Genomic DNA, 17,895 nt, shown 5'->3' on the forward strand with positions numbered 1-17,895 from the left:
AGCTGTGGGTGCAGCCATCTTTGTGATGGAGTGATGGTCAATTAGTATATTCCCTCTTTATTAGATAGGATTATGAGGATGAAGTTAGCTGCAAACTTCCTGTCAGCCACAATACCCAGCACAGGCCTGGGCACGGAGTATAATATTTAGGTAGATGCTCAGTGAGTGATCTCCACCATTTCAGATATCTTACCCACACGAAATACCATAGCTTATTTTATGTCTTTTTTTTTTAAACTGTGCTGAGTATTGATGTTTTTTTAACAAAAACTTCAGCTGTTACTCAACCAACTTGGTTTTATTTTGTTTCATTTTATTAAGTTCTGCTTTTATCTGAATGTTCAAGTTTTCTTGTTTGCTAATAATAATAATGCATTTAAGGCGATATATTTTCCTCAAAGTATCTGACTGCATCCCACATATCCATGTATATGTGGTGTACTCACAGCAACCCTGTTAACAATGAAAGCAATGAAGCAATGGCGCTTAGTACAGTTACTGCTCAGTACAGGTTAGCTGCTTCAGCCTTAGCTTGGACTCAGCCAACAAGCTGACTTGGCATGGCAGGATTCCAGGTAAGCACCTCACCCCAAGCGCCTTTCTCCACTTTTCTTCTGCGCTTGTAACTCCTCCTCGCTCCTCAGGGGGCGGGGCCTTGTCCTCACGCCCTCTGACCCCACCCCCCCTCCAGGTTCCCATGACACCACGCAAGTGTCGAAACCACATTCTATAGTCACGTCTCCTTACGCTTCCAAAAGCTCTGAGATGACGACGGAGAAAAATAGTCCCTTGGCAAAGGAGTTCTCTTCACGAGGAGGCGGGACTAGGGCGGGGCTGAAGGGCGGAAGGAACAGGAAGCCCGTGATCCCCACGACGGGATTGGCTCCGCGCTCCAAGGGGGCGGGCTCAAGTGGGCGGAGGAATCCACGTCGCGCTACGGGTGGCTCGTCGCCTCCATTTAAGGCAGGGAGCGCGGCGCGGGCGGCAGTTGCTGTGGTTTCCGTCCTGGGCTGGCCTGGTTCTTGTGGGAGCGGAAACTCCCGGACGTGGCGTCTCGAGTCCAGGTGGTAGGTGGCTGTCGACCCCGAGGTCAGTCACTCAGCGTCCCTTGTTCGTGCCAGGGCCGGCCCCCCCTGTTTCACCTTCGCCACTTGGGGTCCGTATCCGGGTCGCTCCGGCGCGGCCGAGGAGAAGGCCGCCTGCGAGATGTTCAAGAACACGTTCCAGAGCGGCTTCCTCTCCATCCTCTACAGCATCGGCAGCAAGCCGCTGCAGATCTGGGACAAGAAGGTCAGGGGCTGGGGGCGGCGGGGCGGGCTGCAGGGGGGCGGGTAGTTGTGTCGAGTTGGGGCCTCGGGGAGGCCAGGCCGGTGGGGTGGGGCGTCGTGTAAGCAGCCGGGAGGTCCCTATGGGCGGGAGTGGCTGGGGTCTAGGTGTCCGGGGGCCGAGGTGTGTGTGGTTAGGTCAGGGGTTCCTCGCCGCAGACTTGACTTGGTCAGTCCATTCCTCGGAGCTTGGGTGCCCCCATCGCTACACGAAAGGCATACACTTGTTGGAGGTTGTTTTGGAAACGTACAGATGAAAGCAGCTGCTGTTCCCGGATTTCACAGATACTGACTGATAGCCTGCCTGGTGCCAGGCGCTGTGCTGGGCGCCAGACACGGAGCCTTTGTTCCAGAACCAGTTCTGTTTGGGCTTCCTTCGCTTGCCCCCTCCCTTCTGCTGATTCCAAGCAGGTCAGACTGTGGCACCTGCTCCACACTCGGGGTGAGGGGGGTGGGGGGGGGGGTCTGTGCCCTGCCTCCCCTCCAGTGCCTGACTTCTCCAGCAGGGAAATGTCAGAGTGGTGATCCAGTCTTGTCTGCACGAATAAGCTCACAGCCCCGTCCCAGCCTCCTGGTCTTTCTTTCAGGCACCCACAGGATGGCCCTGTCCCTGACCCCAGGAGCGATGGCCCCGTCCACTCTTGGGAGGGGTGGAGTAGGGGGCGTGTGTGTCTGGCAGCCTGAGAGTTGGTCTGCATTTTGTTACCCTGATATTTCATGTCTCATGCAAATCCCCTAACCGTCAGCTGCTAGCTGTACCCTTTTCTTCATAGAAGTTAAGGTTGGCACTTAGGATCTCACAGCGCCGCTCTCCTCAGGGGAGAATGAATGGGGAATAATCTGAGGAAGAAGTTTATTGGTGATGAAGCCAAGAGCTTGGGATTTCATCTCTGAACGACCTTTCTGTCTTCCTTTGCCCGCTGGTGAGCGTTTCGGGCCGCATAGAGATGGGGAGGGAACGTGGACCGCCTTCTGCCTGTTGCCATGGGGGAGTCCTGCTTTCTGCAAGCAGCTTCCAGGTGGTGGGCTCACAATGTCCTTTTGGTAACGTAGCTGAAAGACTGGAATAGAACGCGTTTTGGGCCTCGTGCGGAAGAGGGGAATCGGACCAGCGCTGCCCTTCCGCAGTGATGCGACCCACAGTCGAGAGCTGATGCCCAGCGTGTGGCACAGGAAAGCAGTTCCTTAACCTTTCCCCCACGTCGCTAAGGTTTTCAGTTGCACGCTTTTGTTCACATTGGAATAAAACATCATACGCTCTGCGAAGAGAACCCGCAGCGAGGGTACCAGGAAACTGTGAGAACTTTGTAAGGCTTCTCCGCTGTGGCTTGACTTAGTTACCGGGAGAGTGGCCTTGTGTGCCCGTCGAACTTGGGATTGTAACCAAGTGCCAGTATCAGGCAGCGGAGATAGAAAATGGGACGTGATGGAGGAGGAGAGGTTTTCAGGGCAGGCCAGAACTTACACTGAGAGAATTCAGTGCTCGGGACCTCAGCAGTTCTGTGAAGTGAAACTTGGGTTAGAGTTGCCCATTTTAACCCTTCTGGGCTTGATCTTCTGTAGTTATTTTTCTGATGCAGCTTTTTGGGTAGTCAACATGTTTACACGTGATACATAGAAGCAAAGTAACCATGGCGCACCGTGTCCCTTAACAACGCCACTAGAGGTCGGATGGTACCCTAATGACATAAACATGTGAAAACGTTGTTAGATCGATTGGTAGAGTACATGGAGTAAATTTTGGCAAAGAAAACTATAGAAGACCACTCATTTTAAGCAAAATTCTTCCCCTGGGGCAAGGGAAGGAAAGGGAGAAAAAGAGAAAGTTTGGGGCCAGATTCACGGGCTTCGTTGTATGTGTGCCTTCTCTTGGCTATACTATAAAGTCCTCAGGAAGTGTTGGGAATCCAGTTTGGTCCAGAGAACCCTGGGAGTTGATATACTTATCAAAGATTTATTGAACAACAGCCAGGTGACAGGCATTGTGTAGATTTGAGGAGATACAGAGTTCGAGAAGTATTTTCCCTGCTGGGGATGAGGGCAAAACTTGATGGAGAAAAGAAAGGAGTGTTCACATTGATCAAGAAATGACCCTGGCCCTAGCCAGTTTGGGTCCGTGGTTAGAGTGTTGGTCCTCCGACTGTAGGGTCTCTGGTTTGATTCCAGTCAAGGGCACATACCTCGGTTGTAGGCTCCATCCCCAGCCCCCGGTTGGGGTGTGTGCGACGAGCCAGCTTTGTTTCTCTTACATTCATATTTCTCTCTCTATGTCTCTCCCCCTCCCTTCCTCTAAAAATCAATGGAAAAAATATCCTTGGGAGAGGATTAACAACAACAAAATGATCCTAACCTTTGCCAATAGGTACATCATATTGGCTCTAGTGCATATTTTCCATTATTATTTTGATTTCCCAAAATTTTACTATTTTCCTTCCCTAATTTATGGAGAGAGAATTCCTGTGATTTGTTTTCTGCGAAGAATAATCTGCCCCAGCCGGTTTGGTTCAGTGGATAGAGTGTCGCCCTGTGGACTGAAGGGTCTCTGGTTTGATTCTGGTGAAGGGCACATGCTCAGGTTGTGGGCTTGATCTCCAGTGGGGGGCGTGCGGGAGGCAGACAATTGATGATTCTCTCTCATCATTGATGTTTCTCCATTTCTCTCCCTCTCCTTCCTCTCTGAAATCAATAAAAATATTTTTTTTTTAAAAAAGAAGAATCTTGGAAAAATTAGGTTTGGTTTTTGTTTAGGCTCTGTGTCTCCTTATGAATGTGAGGAGTGAATGTCATATTCAAAATACCCGTGAATTTGCAAACTCTATATTTGTGGGTGTGGTTACATTTGTATCCCACTCTTTGAGGTTCACAGCCTCTCTCCCCTTCTCATCCTTCAAATCTCAACTTAAACATTATTTCATTGAGAGCTTAAGTGAGGTATCTCGCTGTAGACTACAAGTTCCTAAAGGGGAGGAATAGTCTCTGACCTTGAAACCCCAGTGCTGGAGTGTGATCAGGCACCTTGGATTTGTGGCCTGGCTCTGTCTCAGGTCCTCTGCTGTGTGACCTTGGGCAAGTGCTTAACTACTCAGTTTTCTCACCTTACAATAAAGCCACCTCTCTCTCGTGGTTATGGAGATTAAATGAAGATGTATATGAAATGCTTAGCAACAGAGTTATGGCACACAGTATTAAATAGGGTGGGAAACTATGGGGTTTGCACAAGAGTAAAAAGGTTTATATTTGAGCTCAGTATTCAGATGTTGAGGAGGAGGAAGCCCAGACTTCTGAAATTAGAATACCATGGCTTTCCCAGTCCAAAACCCTTAGCATGGTCTAGTGCCTGCTTACCTAGTTCTCCAGGCTCACCTGTCCCGGGCTCACCTGCCCTGGGCTCCCGTCTACTGAACCTACTGAACTGAAAGGAGCCCTGTTCTCTCTCACCTTCATTCAAGCTTTTGTATTTGCTGGTCCCTCTGCTGGGACCTGTGCCTCCACCTCTACTGTAGTCTCTAGGTCACAGCTTACAAGCACTCCCTGGGGTTAATTGCCATCCCCTTGCAGAATTTCTCCTTCCTTTTCATCATACTCAATCACACTTGATTTTTTAAAACATTTTAATGTATTGTTTTGAGAGAGAGAGAAACATTGATTTGTTGTTCCACTTATTTATGCATTCTTCCATTGCTTTTTAAATTTTTTTATTATTTTATTTTTAAAAAATATATTTTATTGATTTTTTACAGAGAGGAAGAGAGAGGGATAGAGAGTTAGAAACATCGATGAGAGAGAAACATCGACTGGATGCCTCCTGCACACACCTCACTGGGGATCAAGTCCACAATCCAGCACATGCCCTTGACTGGAATCGAACCCGGGACCTCTCAGTCCACAGGCCAATACTCTATCCCCTGAGCCAAACCAGCTAGAGCACTTCCATTGCTTCTTTATGTGCCTGACAGGAGGTAGATCCCAGAATCCTGGTGTATCGGGATGATGCTCTAACCAACTGAGCTACCCGGCCAGAGCCCTCAGTCACACTGAAAATTAGCTTCTTAAGATCTGTATTCCTGGCTAGACTGGAAGCTTTCTAATAAGCTTTGCAATTTTTCAATCCAAGAGTTTAGGAGAAATTAGGGGTTTCTTAAGGTTTCCCTAATTTCTGGGCCTAGTAAGTATTACATTGATTAAAGGACTCCTGTGTGTACTATAAACTTTACTTTGGGTTTGTAAAGAAAATACCAGGAGGTTTTGTTCCCACTTATGGCCTGTGTGAACATCATTCTCAGTCCTTACTGGTAACATCCTAAAAGCCTATTAGGTGAGAATGTTAATTCATACAGGCTTCTCCATCTGTCTCCTGTCACCTCGGCTCTCTCTCAGCTGCTGCTCCTCCCCTATTCTCAAACTAAATATTAGAACCAGAGTTTCTGTGGCTGTTGCTGGATGGTATTAGATTCTCATTTCCTGTTCCTAATTTAAAAGTGAACGAAGTCTCCAGAAAAAAGCTCCCGCGCCCCAGTTTGTAATGAGTGAATCTTGTTGGTCCATGTTAAACTGATGCAATTTCCAGTAGTAGAATTGACAGCATTTGGACATGAAGGTAGGGAAACTCTTTTTTCAGACTCTCCCTGGGTCAGTCTGATGGTGTTCTTCATTGTTCTGAGTAATAGCTTTTCCTACATTGGGCGAAGACCTGGTTTTAGTTACACTTGCCCTGTGGAGGCGCTGTTACAAAGATACTGGTTAACAGTGCACACCACTGCCCTTACTTTAGCTCAGGGTTTGTTGTAGGCGCCCTGAGTTGCCCGGCTGCTGTCTGGATTGCCCCTGCCAAGTGACCCACTGGAGCCCGGGAAGCCGAGGCCTTGCGTCGGAGCTATGCCCAGCTCTCCCCACAGAGGTCTCCCTCCGTCCGTTTTCTGAGGGAGCCCAGCCCCTAACAGAGCTGGTTTTGCTGAAACGGACAGCGCTAATGGCTTACTGTAAATTGGAACATGTGTCATTAAGACTAGGATACCAGATGGCTGGGGGCTCAGCTGTCTGCCAGGATAAGTGGGTGGAACCAGAAAAAAAAAAAAAGAAATGGGTGGGGGGTAGGAAATGGAAACCACTCCTGTGTTATTTTTAACGCACCTGTAGAAATACAGAACTTGGCCAGCTTCCTCTCAGTAGTATTTCCCCCTCAGCTTGACCCTCCTCCCTGGGGCTTAAGTCAGTGTTGCTTATTAGTTGCCCCAGCAACGATGGAAAGCCTGGGAGAGTGATTGCCAGAAGGGCTTGATGGTGCCCTTCCCGGTGGCCGCAGAGGCCGAGAACCACTTCGACTTGCAGTTGTCAGTTGCCTGGGTTCTGAGGCTCCTAAAGTACCTCCAGCTCATAGCTTGGGGAGTTCATGAACTTTTAACAAATGTAAGATTGGGGAATCTTATTTATTAAATACTTATTTATTTTTGGGAGAATAAAACACGTGTAGGCCACACTTTGATAGTGGGAATGTGTTATGAAATAAAAAAGAATTAATGTCACAAATAATTGGCACTTTCTAATTTAGAGAGGGAAGTAAAAGAAAACCTGCTTCCACCATGAGCAGTAAATGCTGACCGGTTCATCTTATCTTCATTTCAAAGCCAGCCTGCCTAGCGACCTCTGCCCTGGAAGGGGCTACGGAAAGGAAGCTGCTGCTTTCTGAGGCCGTGTGTCTTGTTATCGGTGTTTGTCAGAAGCTGGACTGAGGAGGGGGTTGCTTCCTGGAAGACCTTGCAGTATACAGGAGCCAGATTGCCGGGGTTAGGAAGCTTGCCCCTCACGCCTTCCCCTTGCCACCCTAGTTTTAGAGCCTAGAGAAGAGGTTGGGGAGTGCTCATATCTCTGATTAATTGCACCTCCATCAACCTCTACTCTCCCCCCCCCCCCATGAATTTGTATTTGAACTTAAATAAAGGGAAAAAAATCATAATTCACTAACAGATCAACATAATTTGATTTCATAGTGCTGGCAGCTTGGGGTGTGAGAATACTGTGTTTTTCTTCTTTGAGGCCTGAGCTTGCTCCTTGGGCAAAACTCTACTTAGCTTGTCTCACCACCAGCCAGGCTAAAACTCTAGAGACTGATAGGCATTCCTTCAAAAAAGCTGCCTTGGTTCCTCTGAGTTCTCTTGTTTGGGGGCCACATTAATTTTGTAAGAAGTAAGTTTGCGAGTGTGGCTGTTGCTATGTGGCTGAAAGAAAGTTCTCTCTAGGAAGTCATTGAAAGTCGCACTAAGAGCTGTGTCCTGGGCAGCAGCAGAGGATGCCCATACAGATGCCCATACAGAGTCTGTCTGTGCTTCCAGCCTGCGGCTTCTGCACGCAGTGTAAGGCATTGTTTTCTTCTGCGGAAACCCGAATAGTCAGCTTTGTTCCAGTGAAGTCGCCTGCTGGAAACGGAGATGGATAGAGGCAGCTTCCCTAATGCTCCTGCCCTGGGCTCGCTCCTGCCCTGTGCTCCTGCCCTGTGAAGCCCCGGCGAGGCTTTCTGGAGCTGAGGGATGGCCTGAAAGGCCTTGGGGAGGTAAGATCTGAGGCCAGTGCTTTCAAACAATGTTGGATAAATTGCAACAATTTGCACTTTAGCAATAGTAGCCCATGGGCACTCAATACTTAATCCTTTCAGTTTAATCATCTGTTTGAATGTTGCCTTAGGTAAGAATGAAGCTAGATTACAGGGAATAATTAGCGGTATGTTACAGAACTGGTGTTTGCATCTTGTTGGAATACTGCCAGCTCTTATCATCACATGATTTGGAAATAATTTCCTAAGTCCTCCTTCACCACACGGCCTGCTTTTCCCCAGCAGCTGTGGGCCAGCAACTAGAGGACCATCGCCACTGGGATGGGAGGGCTCCTGTGGGGAATGAGGTGGGCAGTGGTGGCATATGCTACACAGATCCAAGCCTTTGTGCTCTTAATCTCCTTGGAGAGCGGCCTAGAATCCGAAGCAGGAGGGCATTGGGTGTCAGCAGCTTTGTTTGAGAAGCACTTCAATGTGACATTTGTGTCTTGAGAACCAAGAAATGCCACATTGGCAGAGATCTGGGCCTGTCCACCCAGCAGTCTGTCTCTGACAGTGGGCACCAAAAGGTGATTTGTGGGAAAGCATTCCCGCTGGCAGCCTCCTGGGCTCTGTGGTGTGATGTACCCAGGATCTCTGGCTTCCTGTAATAGTCCATGGTGGATATGTTATCCAGGAATGTTTTAAAATTCTTCTTGAAACTATTCATATGTGCCAGCTCTTAGAGTGACAAAGTCCAGAAGTCAGCAAATATTTGAGTGCTTACTGTATGCCTAGCACAGTACTAAGCATTGTGGAAGATACAAATGATGCTTAATACTTGGTCCCTACCCCTGAGTTTATACTTTTTTGAGAAGATAAGACTCAGTTGCAACTTGTAGAAAAAGATGGTCAGTGATATCAGATGTCACCTGAGGAATGCCAAGCACACCACGAGTGGATCAAGTTCACAGTAACAGAGCTCAGAGACTGATGTTTAAAAATAGAATGACATATTATTAATAACCTATGTTGAAAAAGACAACTATTAGCCCTGGCTGGTTTAGTTCGGTGGTTAGATCGTTGGCCCGTGGACTGAAGGGTCAGGGATTCAATTTCTGGTCAAGGGCCTGTACCTGGGTTGCAGGTTGCTTGTCCAGCTCTGGTTGGGGCGCTTACTGTAGGCAACCAATCAATGTGTCTCTCTCACATTGATGTTTCTGTCTCTCCTCCTTCATTCCACTCTCTTAAAATCAATGGGGGGGGGGGGGGGGAATCCTCAAGTGAGGATTAACAAAAGAGAGAGAGAGAGAGAGATACAGAGATACAACTATCAGACAGACTGGACCCTGTGTTCTCTCCCTTATGTGAATCTAATGGGAAGCCAAATGACAATCGTTGAATTCGTCAAACAGCCCAACACAGCCCATCCTCACTGTCCCTAGAAAAAGACCACGTTTGTCTTTTTGATGAGTCCTGCTCTAAAGCTGGTGGGTCCTTTTCATGTGTTAATATATTCAGCCCTAGCAGTCCAGCCCTGTCTCTGAGGTATCTTTGCACATCTCTGCTCTGTCCATATTAGGTGCTTAAGAGTTGATTGCTTGAAGGTAATTCTTTCCTAAATATTTTGAGAGGAGACACCTGTATGGAATATTGATTCCTTTCCCTCATATACCTCCTACGTATGCAGCAAAAAATACAAAACAATAGATCAACCAAAGGACTTGTGTGCTTGCATATGAGCCTAACCAGTGATCACGGACAACAGGGGGATGGGGGCATGCGTGTGGGGGGGTTTGGGATGGGAATGGGGGGGGGTTTGATGACAAATATGTGATACCTTAATCAATAAAGTAATTTAAAAAAATACAAAACAACGTAGGATGAAGAGCTGAATTGTGTAGTGTGGGCTCTTTAAGCCAGGAAAACAAGTCAGAGAGGTCAGTGTGGGCTGGAAATGCTAATGAAGGCTTCTGTGTGGGGCACAGATGGGACTTGAGTTCGTACTTGAAAAAGTAGAAACTAAGGGAAGAGAAGATAAGGAAGCATGAAGTAGGCGTAAACCTGGGGGAGTAGCGCTCATGTTCTGGTTGCCCCTCCTCAGTGACACTCAGCCCCTGGCCTTTCGGCAGCGTGGGGCAGTGGCCGGCCTGGTCGGCAGTCCTGACCCTCTGACTTAGGAGCGGACATCTGCACTCCTGGGTGTCGATGTCCACATGTGTAAAGGGGAAACAGTGCCACCTGCCTTGTGATTTTTGTTGTTGCTGTGGGAAGGATTAAGTGAGAGAATGTATAGGAATGTTCTAATGCATAGTAGGAGCTCATTAAATGTTAGCCGAATGAATGGAGTTGATTTCTTCGGGAAGAAATTTATCCTGATTTATAGGTTGCTGAGTTCCCTGTGATTCCTGTGGTGATTGAGGGGACCCAGCATAGCAGTAATAGCATGGTTTACTTACATATAAGCTTCAACATAGCATGTCACAAACTTCCGTATTATCCCCCTCTGGGCCACTGTGGTTTTCTTTAAATGGTCCCATTCAGCCTTCAGAATCTTAAAGTTGTTGCCAAATATTTCAATACTAATCAGTTTAATTTTCTTCCTTATAGGTGCGGAATGGTCACATCAAAAGAATCACTGATAATGACATCCAGTCCCTGGTGCTAGAGATTGAAGGAACAAATGTCAGGTAGGTTGAACTCTTTTCCTAGGGACACTGTACTCCAAGGAGGCGGTAACTCATGGAGGTGAAAGCACAGGCTGTCTGGTCAGGCCACCTGGTGTGAATCCAGCTCTGCTACTTAAGAGTTTACTTTGGCAAGTTACTCAGTCTCCTTGGCCTTAGTTTCCTCATCTGTAAAATGGGGATAACAACAGTACATCTTTCCTGAAGGGTTATTGTGCAGATTAAATGAGTGAATGTGGATAAAACACTTAGAATCTGCTTAGCACATGTTAAGCGCTGTGCAAGTATTAGATATTACTAATATTTAACCAAGGTGTGTGTGTGTGTTGGGGGTGGCCACTGTGGGCTTTGGTGCCAAAATGGTCTTAGTTTTGGCTTTCTATCATTTGTTGATTCTCTTGGACCAGAAGAGATCTTCTCTCACTGGAAGGACTGCCTCAGATCCACTGGTCTGGTTTTGCTTTTCAGGTATTTTATTGTTGGTGTCTAGTCCTGTGTTGAGCTTTTGTTTCAGAGTCCAGCATATTTTTTTTTAAATTACTCAAGAATATGTTCTTATTGATTTTTAGAGAGAGAGGAAAGGGGAGAGAGAGAAACAACGATGTGAGAAAGACACATCAATCAGTTGCTTCCTGTATACGCCCCGACTGGGGATCAAACCTGCAACAAGTATGTTCCCTAACCAGAAATCGAAGCCTCAACCCTTTGGTGTACGGGATAATGCTCTAACCAGCTGAGCCACCTGGCCAGGGCCAGAGTCCAGCTTTTTTTAAAGCATTAGCTGACTAAAGGTTGAGGGCTTAATTGGCTGATGTATCTGGAACTTGTAGAGCTGTCTTTTGATTTACCCTCTTGGGCCGTGGGTTGTTGCTGTGCGTATACAGAGGAAAAGATCAGTAGTGTGTTTATTGGCATTTCCTTCTCTACAGCACCACATACATCACGTGTCCTGCAGACCCAAAGAAGACATTGGGAATTAAACTTCCATTCCTTGTCATGATTATTAAAAACCTGAAGAAATATTTTACTTTTGAAGTACAGGTAAGTGTGTGCACGTGAATGTACATATTCTTGGCTGTGCCAGAGAGGTGTCCTGTCAGCCTGTAGGACAATGTCTTCTTTTCTGCCTGTGCCATAAACTTGATTCAGCCCTTATTATTTTGACATACACTTGGTATTAGTAATCATAATTTAATGCCGAATTTTTAAAGAAACACAGTAAATTTAATTATAGCAATAAGATTTCAAAACTTAAGGATTAGAGCAGTGTTCATTTGGGGAGTAACCATTTAAATACTGGGTGATTGTTGGTCTCTATTCTAGTGGCTGCCTCCTGCACGTCCCTACTGGGGATCAAGCCTGTACCCGGGCATGTGCCCTGATTGGGAATTGAACCATGACCTCCTGGTTCATGGGTCCACGCTCAACCACTAAGCAACATTGGCCACGCTATTTCTAGTATTTTTTATTTTCAAAGGGAAGAATGTTTATGAAGTCATTCTATGGCCTGAGAGCCTGGTGGGTGGGTGTGTCATATGTCATAAGCAGCTGGTGTTGTCTTGGCAACAAATAAGATAAACTTGCTCCTTCCAGGCCATCTGCATCCAGTGTGACCTGTGTCTGGTCTGTTTATCCTCCCTTGGGCCTCAGCCTTGGGAATCAGGGCTGTGGAAGTTCAGGTCCTTGCCTTACGCAGATTGCTAGCTTCTTCCAGGGTGGAGGGAGCGTGACTCTTGTCTCCATTTCACAGGTACTAGATGACAAAAATGTGCGCCGGCGATTTCGGGCAAGTAACTACCAGAGCACCACCCGGGTCAAACCCTTCATCTGCACCATGCCCATGCGGCTGGATGACGGCTGGAACCAGATTCAGTTCAACCTGTCGGACTTTACTCGGCGGGCGTACGGCACCAACTACATCGAGACCCTGAGAGTGCAGGTGCCAGGCCCTTGTCCAGATGGAGCCCACATGGGACGGGGGATGCTCTGTCACTGGCTTGGGTCCCACGCGACAGAAGAGTGGGTTTCTGGATTAGGCCCCCAAGTGCAGGGGGTTCTGCTTAGAGATAGCGGGAGAATATGGCGAGCAAATCCCCTCTTGTCAGAATCCACCCCAGGCCAAGGGGGTGATGTTGCGACAGCACCGTGGGGTGGGGGAGCCCTAGGAGGACCGGGAGATGAAGGACAGTCACGTTGAGTTTCTCAAAGTAAGCCTGGCGCCCACAGATCCACGCCAACTGCCGCATCCGCCGGGTTTACTTCTCAGACAGACTGTACTCAGAAGATGAACTGCCAGCGGAGTTCAAACTCTACCTCCCAGTTCAGAACAAGGGGAAGGTAAGCAGCCGGGACCCTGAGGAGGGCCGGCGGTGGGTCGGGAGGCTGTGTCCTGGAAAGCGCTCTGCCTGGGTCGGCTGCACGGCCTCTGCGTTGACATGGAGAATGGGGAGCCTTTCCGTCCTAAGACCTAAGTCTTCCCCACCGTCAGCACTGAGTCAGGAATGAGCCTGGGGAGGGTTCTGCTGTGCTCCTCCGCTCCTCAGGTGATCCTGCCCCTCCTGGGGGTTCGGGGTGCAGGGAGTCACAGGCACCCCATCAAACCTCTATTTTAAAAATGCTCACCGGAGGATATGTTTTCCATTGATTTTTAGAGAGAATGAAAGGAAGGGAGCGGGGGGGGGGGGGGGGGGGAATCATCGATGTGAGAGAGCCACATCAATTGGTTGCCTCCTGCACATGCCCGACCAGTGCTGGGGATTAAACCGCAACTGAGGTACATGCTCTTGACTGGGAATCGAACCATTGACCCTTTGATCCACAGGCCAACACTCTTAACGACTGAGAAAACTGGCCAGGGTCCATTGAACCTCTTTTATCAGCCCGTTGCTCTCTCCTCTGACACGATGGCAGCGCTACCTGCCTGCTGCTGCTGACGTGTCATTTCCTGCAGCTTAGCATCCTCTGCCAGAGCTAGGGGATCAGGGCACTGACCATCTTTTTCTGATAACTTGAACTGATGCCTCTTTTTTCTCCTTCAGCAATAACTGGAATGCAACTCAAGGGATAGACCCTGGACCCGACTCTTAGTTTTAAAGGAAACTATCTGGAGGACAATGCAGAAAAACAAATATTTCTATTAGTTCGCTGTGCTGTGGTTCTTTTGTCTACTCCTTGGTGTCCCTTGTCGCGGACACAGTGACCATGCCGTACGTAATGCATCGTAAGTACAGTGGGGATGCGGGGCTCCTGGCGTTTATCCCGCTGCCACCCCAGCGCGTGGGAGATACCTTACCATGAGCTTACAGAATTAAAGGTGTCCATTTCAGACCAAAATCTCTTTCTATGGTTTGTTCTTTGTTTTATATATTATCTAAATATATGTATATGCTTGTAATACTCATAATCTGGAAATGAATAAAATGTTATATTCTTGGTTTGTACGTTTGTTCTTAGTTTGTGTCTTTTTAATGGTGACATTTCTCTTTTCTTTGTGGTATGAAAATAGAACTCTTTCCAAAGACCGGCCCATGCATTCGTGCTGTGCAGTAGCTGGCAGTGAGCGCTTAGAGCAAGACTGATCTGTAGATACTGACTTGGAACAACTTTCAAGATGAACAAGTGGAAAAACCCAGGAATGGTGCAGGACTAAGAGAGGCATCTTCTTGGGCTTGGGTCCTGAGTCACTGAAGACCAAGCACATCTAGTCCCATTGCCTCTGTACCAGCCGGTGCAGCAGCGCCCCAGTGCTGGAGCGGGCACCACCTCCCTACTCAGGTCCACAGGAAGTACCCGCCTGACTTAGGGGCTTTGGGGAAAGTGGCTTCTTTAAGCACAGATCACATGAGAGAACTGAAACCTCCCACCACTTGCCCACTCACACTTACTCTGGGACATGCTCGCTTAGACAAGTAATCTAATTTATGGAAGTTAAACCCTTCGGCTACAGCTCTACATGTGGATCATGCCGCCTGGGGAGCAGTTTGGGCGCAGACAAGAGCACATGTAGCTGTACCTAGATGACCTTGAAGGACACACAACTAGCGCAGTGATTACATCTGGAGAGAATGGTTATGGTATCCCACGGATGCTTTGTTGTACACTAAAGAATATTTTTGGAAAGGTGACATTTATGTAATAGAAACGTGGAAGTCTAAAGGAACGAAGGGCCATCCTAGGCACCGCCGCGTTCTCCCTTCCACAGGAGAGGCTGGGGTGGTGGGCGGAGCCGCTTCGGCTTTGATGAGAGGTGAAAGCACGCAGTGCCAGTCGGCATTGATTACTGCCTTCTGAGAAGTTAAATGGTGAGGGCACCCTGCTCCGGGCCAGCATGGCCAAGTCTCCGAGGAGGCAGGGGCTGCGGGAGGGGAGGGGAGGGTGGACGAAGGTGCCCCTCTCTGCCTCATGACTCAGTTCCATTTCCCCTCAGTCGTCCGCTGCCTGGCACGGAGGTGGGCTCAGCCCATACTACTCGGCCCTTTGTCTCCTGCTAACAACCAGCCTGGAGCCCCTTCCCCCTGGGGGCCGCCCTCTCCTTTGAGAGCCACCGGCCGTTCATCAGCCCAGGTGACTGCTCTTTCAGGACCAACCCCGTCACATCTGAATGTTGTCCGATTCTCCGTCCTTCCATTCCTGCCTTAGACTCTGCGTGTCTCCGGGACTTTCTGGGTTTCAGGGGGAGCCTCAGAAAAGTGGGGGGGGGGGGGGGGGCGGCCTGGGACTTCACAGATCCACTTGTCTCTGGCCACTGTGAAGCGAGGTCTTCCTTCCCATCTGGAGTCTGTTCTGGGATGAAAGATGCTTTTGTGGAGCCAGAGGGTTAACTTCTCTCCCTTTGGTGCCGGGTGTCAGCAAAGTGCCCTGGAGCCCCGAGAAAGACAGTAACGCGCTCTCCTCCACACAGAGCCCCCTTCACCGCACTGGCCAGACTATGTATGGCCATTACCTCACCGCCCTCTCCGGGGTGGAAGGCAGCAGCTGTTGCCTTTCCAGATGCTTCTCATAGCCATCCGAGAGGAAGTGAGGGGGCGTCAGGGTGATGCCATGAATTATCTAAGCTGGCCCTGGGCCAGCGTGCATGGTGGCACCAGGGGCTGCCCGGCCCCTGGCCCTCGGCTCCCAGCTCACCAGGAAGATGACTGGTGAGGCCACAGGAGGGGGAGGGAAGGACAGGCTGTGGGGCCACAGGGACCTCAGACTGTGGAAGCTGGAGTGGGCAGGTGCCATATCCAGCTCCCAACAGTCATGGCGCTTTAGAGGAACCACCTCCCCAGCGAGAGTGACAGGTGCGCAGCCACTCCTAACCGGGCTCGTTTTGGGGGAGGGCAGACCCACCCGGGCTCCTATTTGCCACTGGCCCCTGGGCTGCCTCCCTGCAGCCAGGCCAGCCCCTGCCTGGGCATCTGGAGGAGACAAGTGAGCACCAGAGAACCCCAGCGGGTTTCCCTGGCACCTCAGCAGCTGGAGCCAAAGCCTCGGGGTCGGAACTCACTGGGAAAGGCCTTGGATCTCTTCTCTGAGGCCCTTCTCGCCCTGATGAGGACACTGCAGCCCAGAGAGGCACGGGCTACCCCCTAAGAGTGGCAGGGGCAGAATGAGGACCCCGGATGCCACGATGGGAGTCAGATGCCAGCCCTGTCCTGCCTTGTTTGGCGTCCCCTGCCTCCCGTGGGGCTGGCTGGGCCAGACCAGACCTGTCCTGCTCAGGAGGGGTCAAGGGCCAGGCGGAGCTCTGCCTTCGCAGTGAGGGCTTCCTGGTTTGTCATTTCTTTTTTCTTTTTTTTTTTTAATATTTTATTGATTTTTTACAGAGAGGAAGAGAGAGGGATAGAGAGTTAGAAACATTGATGAGAGAGAAACATCGATCAGCTGCCTCTTGCACACCTCCTACTGGGGATGTGCCCGCAACCAAGGTACATGCCCCCTTGACCGGAATCGAACCAGGGACCCTTGAATCCGCAGGCCGACGCTCTATCCATTGAGCCAAACCGGTTTCGGCTTGGTTTGTCATTTCTTGATCACACATTAGCTGAACTCCAGGGCCTGAGGCTGAAAAGCTGTGGGGTAGCCCAGCCGGCGTGGCTCAGTGGTTGAGTGTTGACCTATGAACAGGAGGTCACGGTTCGGTTCCTGTCAGGGCACATGCCCGGGTTGTGGTCTCCATCCCCCGTAGGGGGCAGCTGGTCAATGATTCTCATCATTGATGTTTCTCTCTCTCCCTCTCCCCTCCTCTGAAATCAATTATATATATATATATATATATATATATATATATATATATATATATATATATATATAATTTATTTATTTATTTATTTATTTTTAAAGAAAAGCTATGGGGCAAAGGTTTGTGTTGAACTAATGGACATAAAAGTAACACGTGCTCATGGAAATGAAACTGTACAAAGAATCGCGGAAAGACGGAGTGCCAGTTCCCATTCCCGGACTGAAAGCGTTTGAGTGGGCCAGGCAACGTTTCAACTACTTGCATGTACTTGTTTACTGAACCATCACAACACGGAAACAGGAGCGATGATTGTCCTTTTACAGAGGAGAAAACCAAGGCACAAAGATGAGCGTGGCCAAGCTTACACAGCGAAGCCCCGGGGGTGGTGGGAGCAGGTTTCCCACTCGGCCTGTTTAACCCCGGCACTGGGCTCTTCGATTACCGGACTTCTTTGACCCACTATTTCCTCATCAACAAAATTAGCCTGATGATAGATCAAGTGTGTTATCCTATATAATAAAGAGCTAATGTGCTAATGGTCGTGACACCCTCACGCCATAATAACCGTTCAGCAGGAGGCTGCGTGTGCGTGCGTGGCAGGGCGGAGCCGCCGAATTGCTCTGGAGATGGGGTGGAAGCGGGGAGGTGCCCGCAGGAGGTGGGACCAGCCTGAGGTGACTCACAGGACCAAAGGTGGGGCTTGAAGCAGCCAGAGAAGGCTGGAGGGGTCGGGTCAGGGCCGGGCCAGGCGCACTCGAGCTCTGGGTGGAGAGGTTAGTTAGGGTGTCAAGGCGGGGCGGCGGGCGGGTGGGTGGGGCTGCGCGATTTAGCACGCCAGGTCACTAGTCTTCACATAATGGAATACTACGCAGCTATGAAGAGGAACAAAGTACAGCGAGGTGCAACAACCCGGGGCAGCCACACAGCCATAATGCAGAGTGAGAACAGCAAGGCACAATATATTAAAGACGATCCCATTTCTACACAATTTATAAAAAATATATTTTTATTTATTTCAGAGAGGGAGAGAAAGAAAGAAACATCAATGATGAGAGAGAATCATTGATCCGCTGCCTCCTGCATGCCCCACACTGGGGACTGAGCCTGCAACCTGGGCATGTGCCCTGACTGGGA

At 49.2% G+C, this 17,895-nt stretch overlaps 1 protein-coding gene across 1 annotated transcript; it reads left to right on the forward strand.

The window, feature by feature from the left end:
* Positions 1–972: 972 nt before the first annotated feature.
* CFAP20 (cilia and flagella associated protein 20) lies at positions 973–13,978 on the forward strand. Its single transcript, XM_079799544.1, has 6 exons — positions 973–1,290; positions 10,462–10,541; positions 11,468–11,579; positions 12,289–12,477; positions 12,765–12,875; positions 13,577–13,978. The coding sequence occupies exons 1-6, from the start codon at positions 1,207–1,209 to the stop codon at positions 13,580–13,582; spliced, it is 582 nt and encodes a 193-aa protein (XP_079655670.1). The 5' UTR covers positions 973–1,206; the 3' UTR covers positions 13,583–13,978.
* The last annotated feature ends 3,917 nt before the right edge of the window (positions 13,979–17,895 follow it).

This window comes from Cnephaeus nilssonii (assembly GCF_951640355.1).
Source record: "Cnephaeus nilssonii genome assembly, chromosome: 20".
NCBI classification, from domain to species: Eukaryota; Metazoa; Chordata; class Mammalia; order Chiroptera; family Vespertilionidae; genus Cnephaeus; species Cnephaeus nilssonii.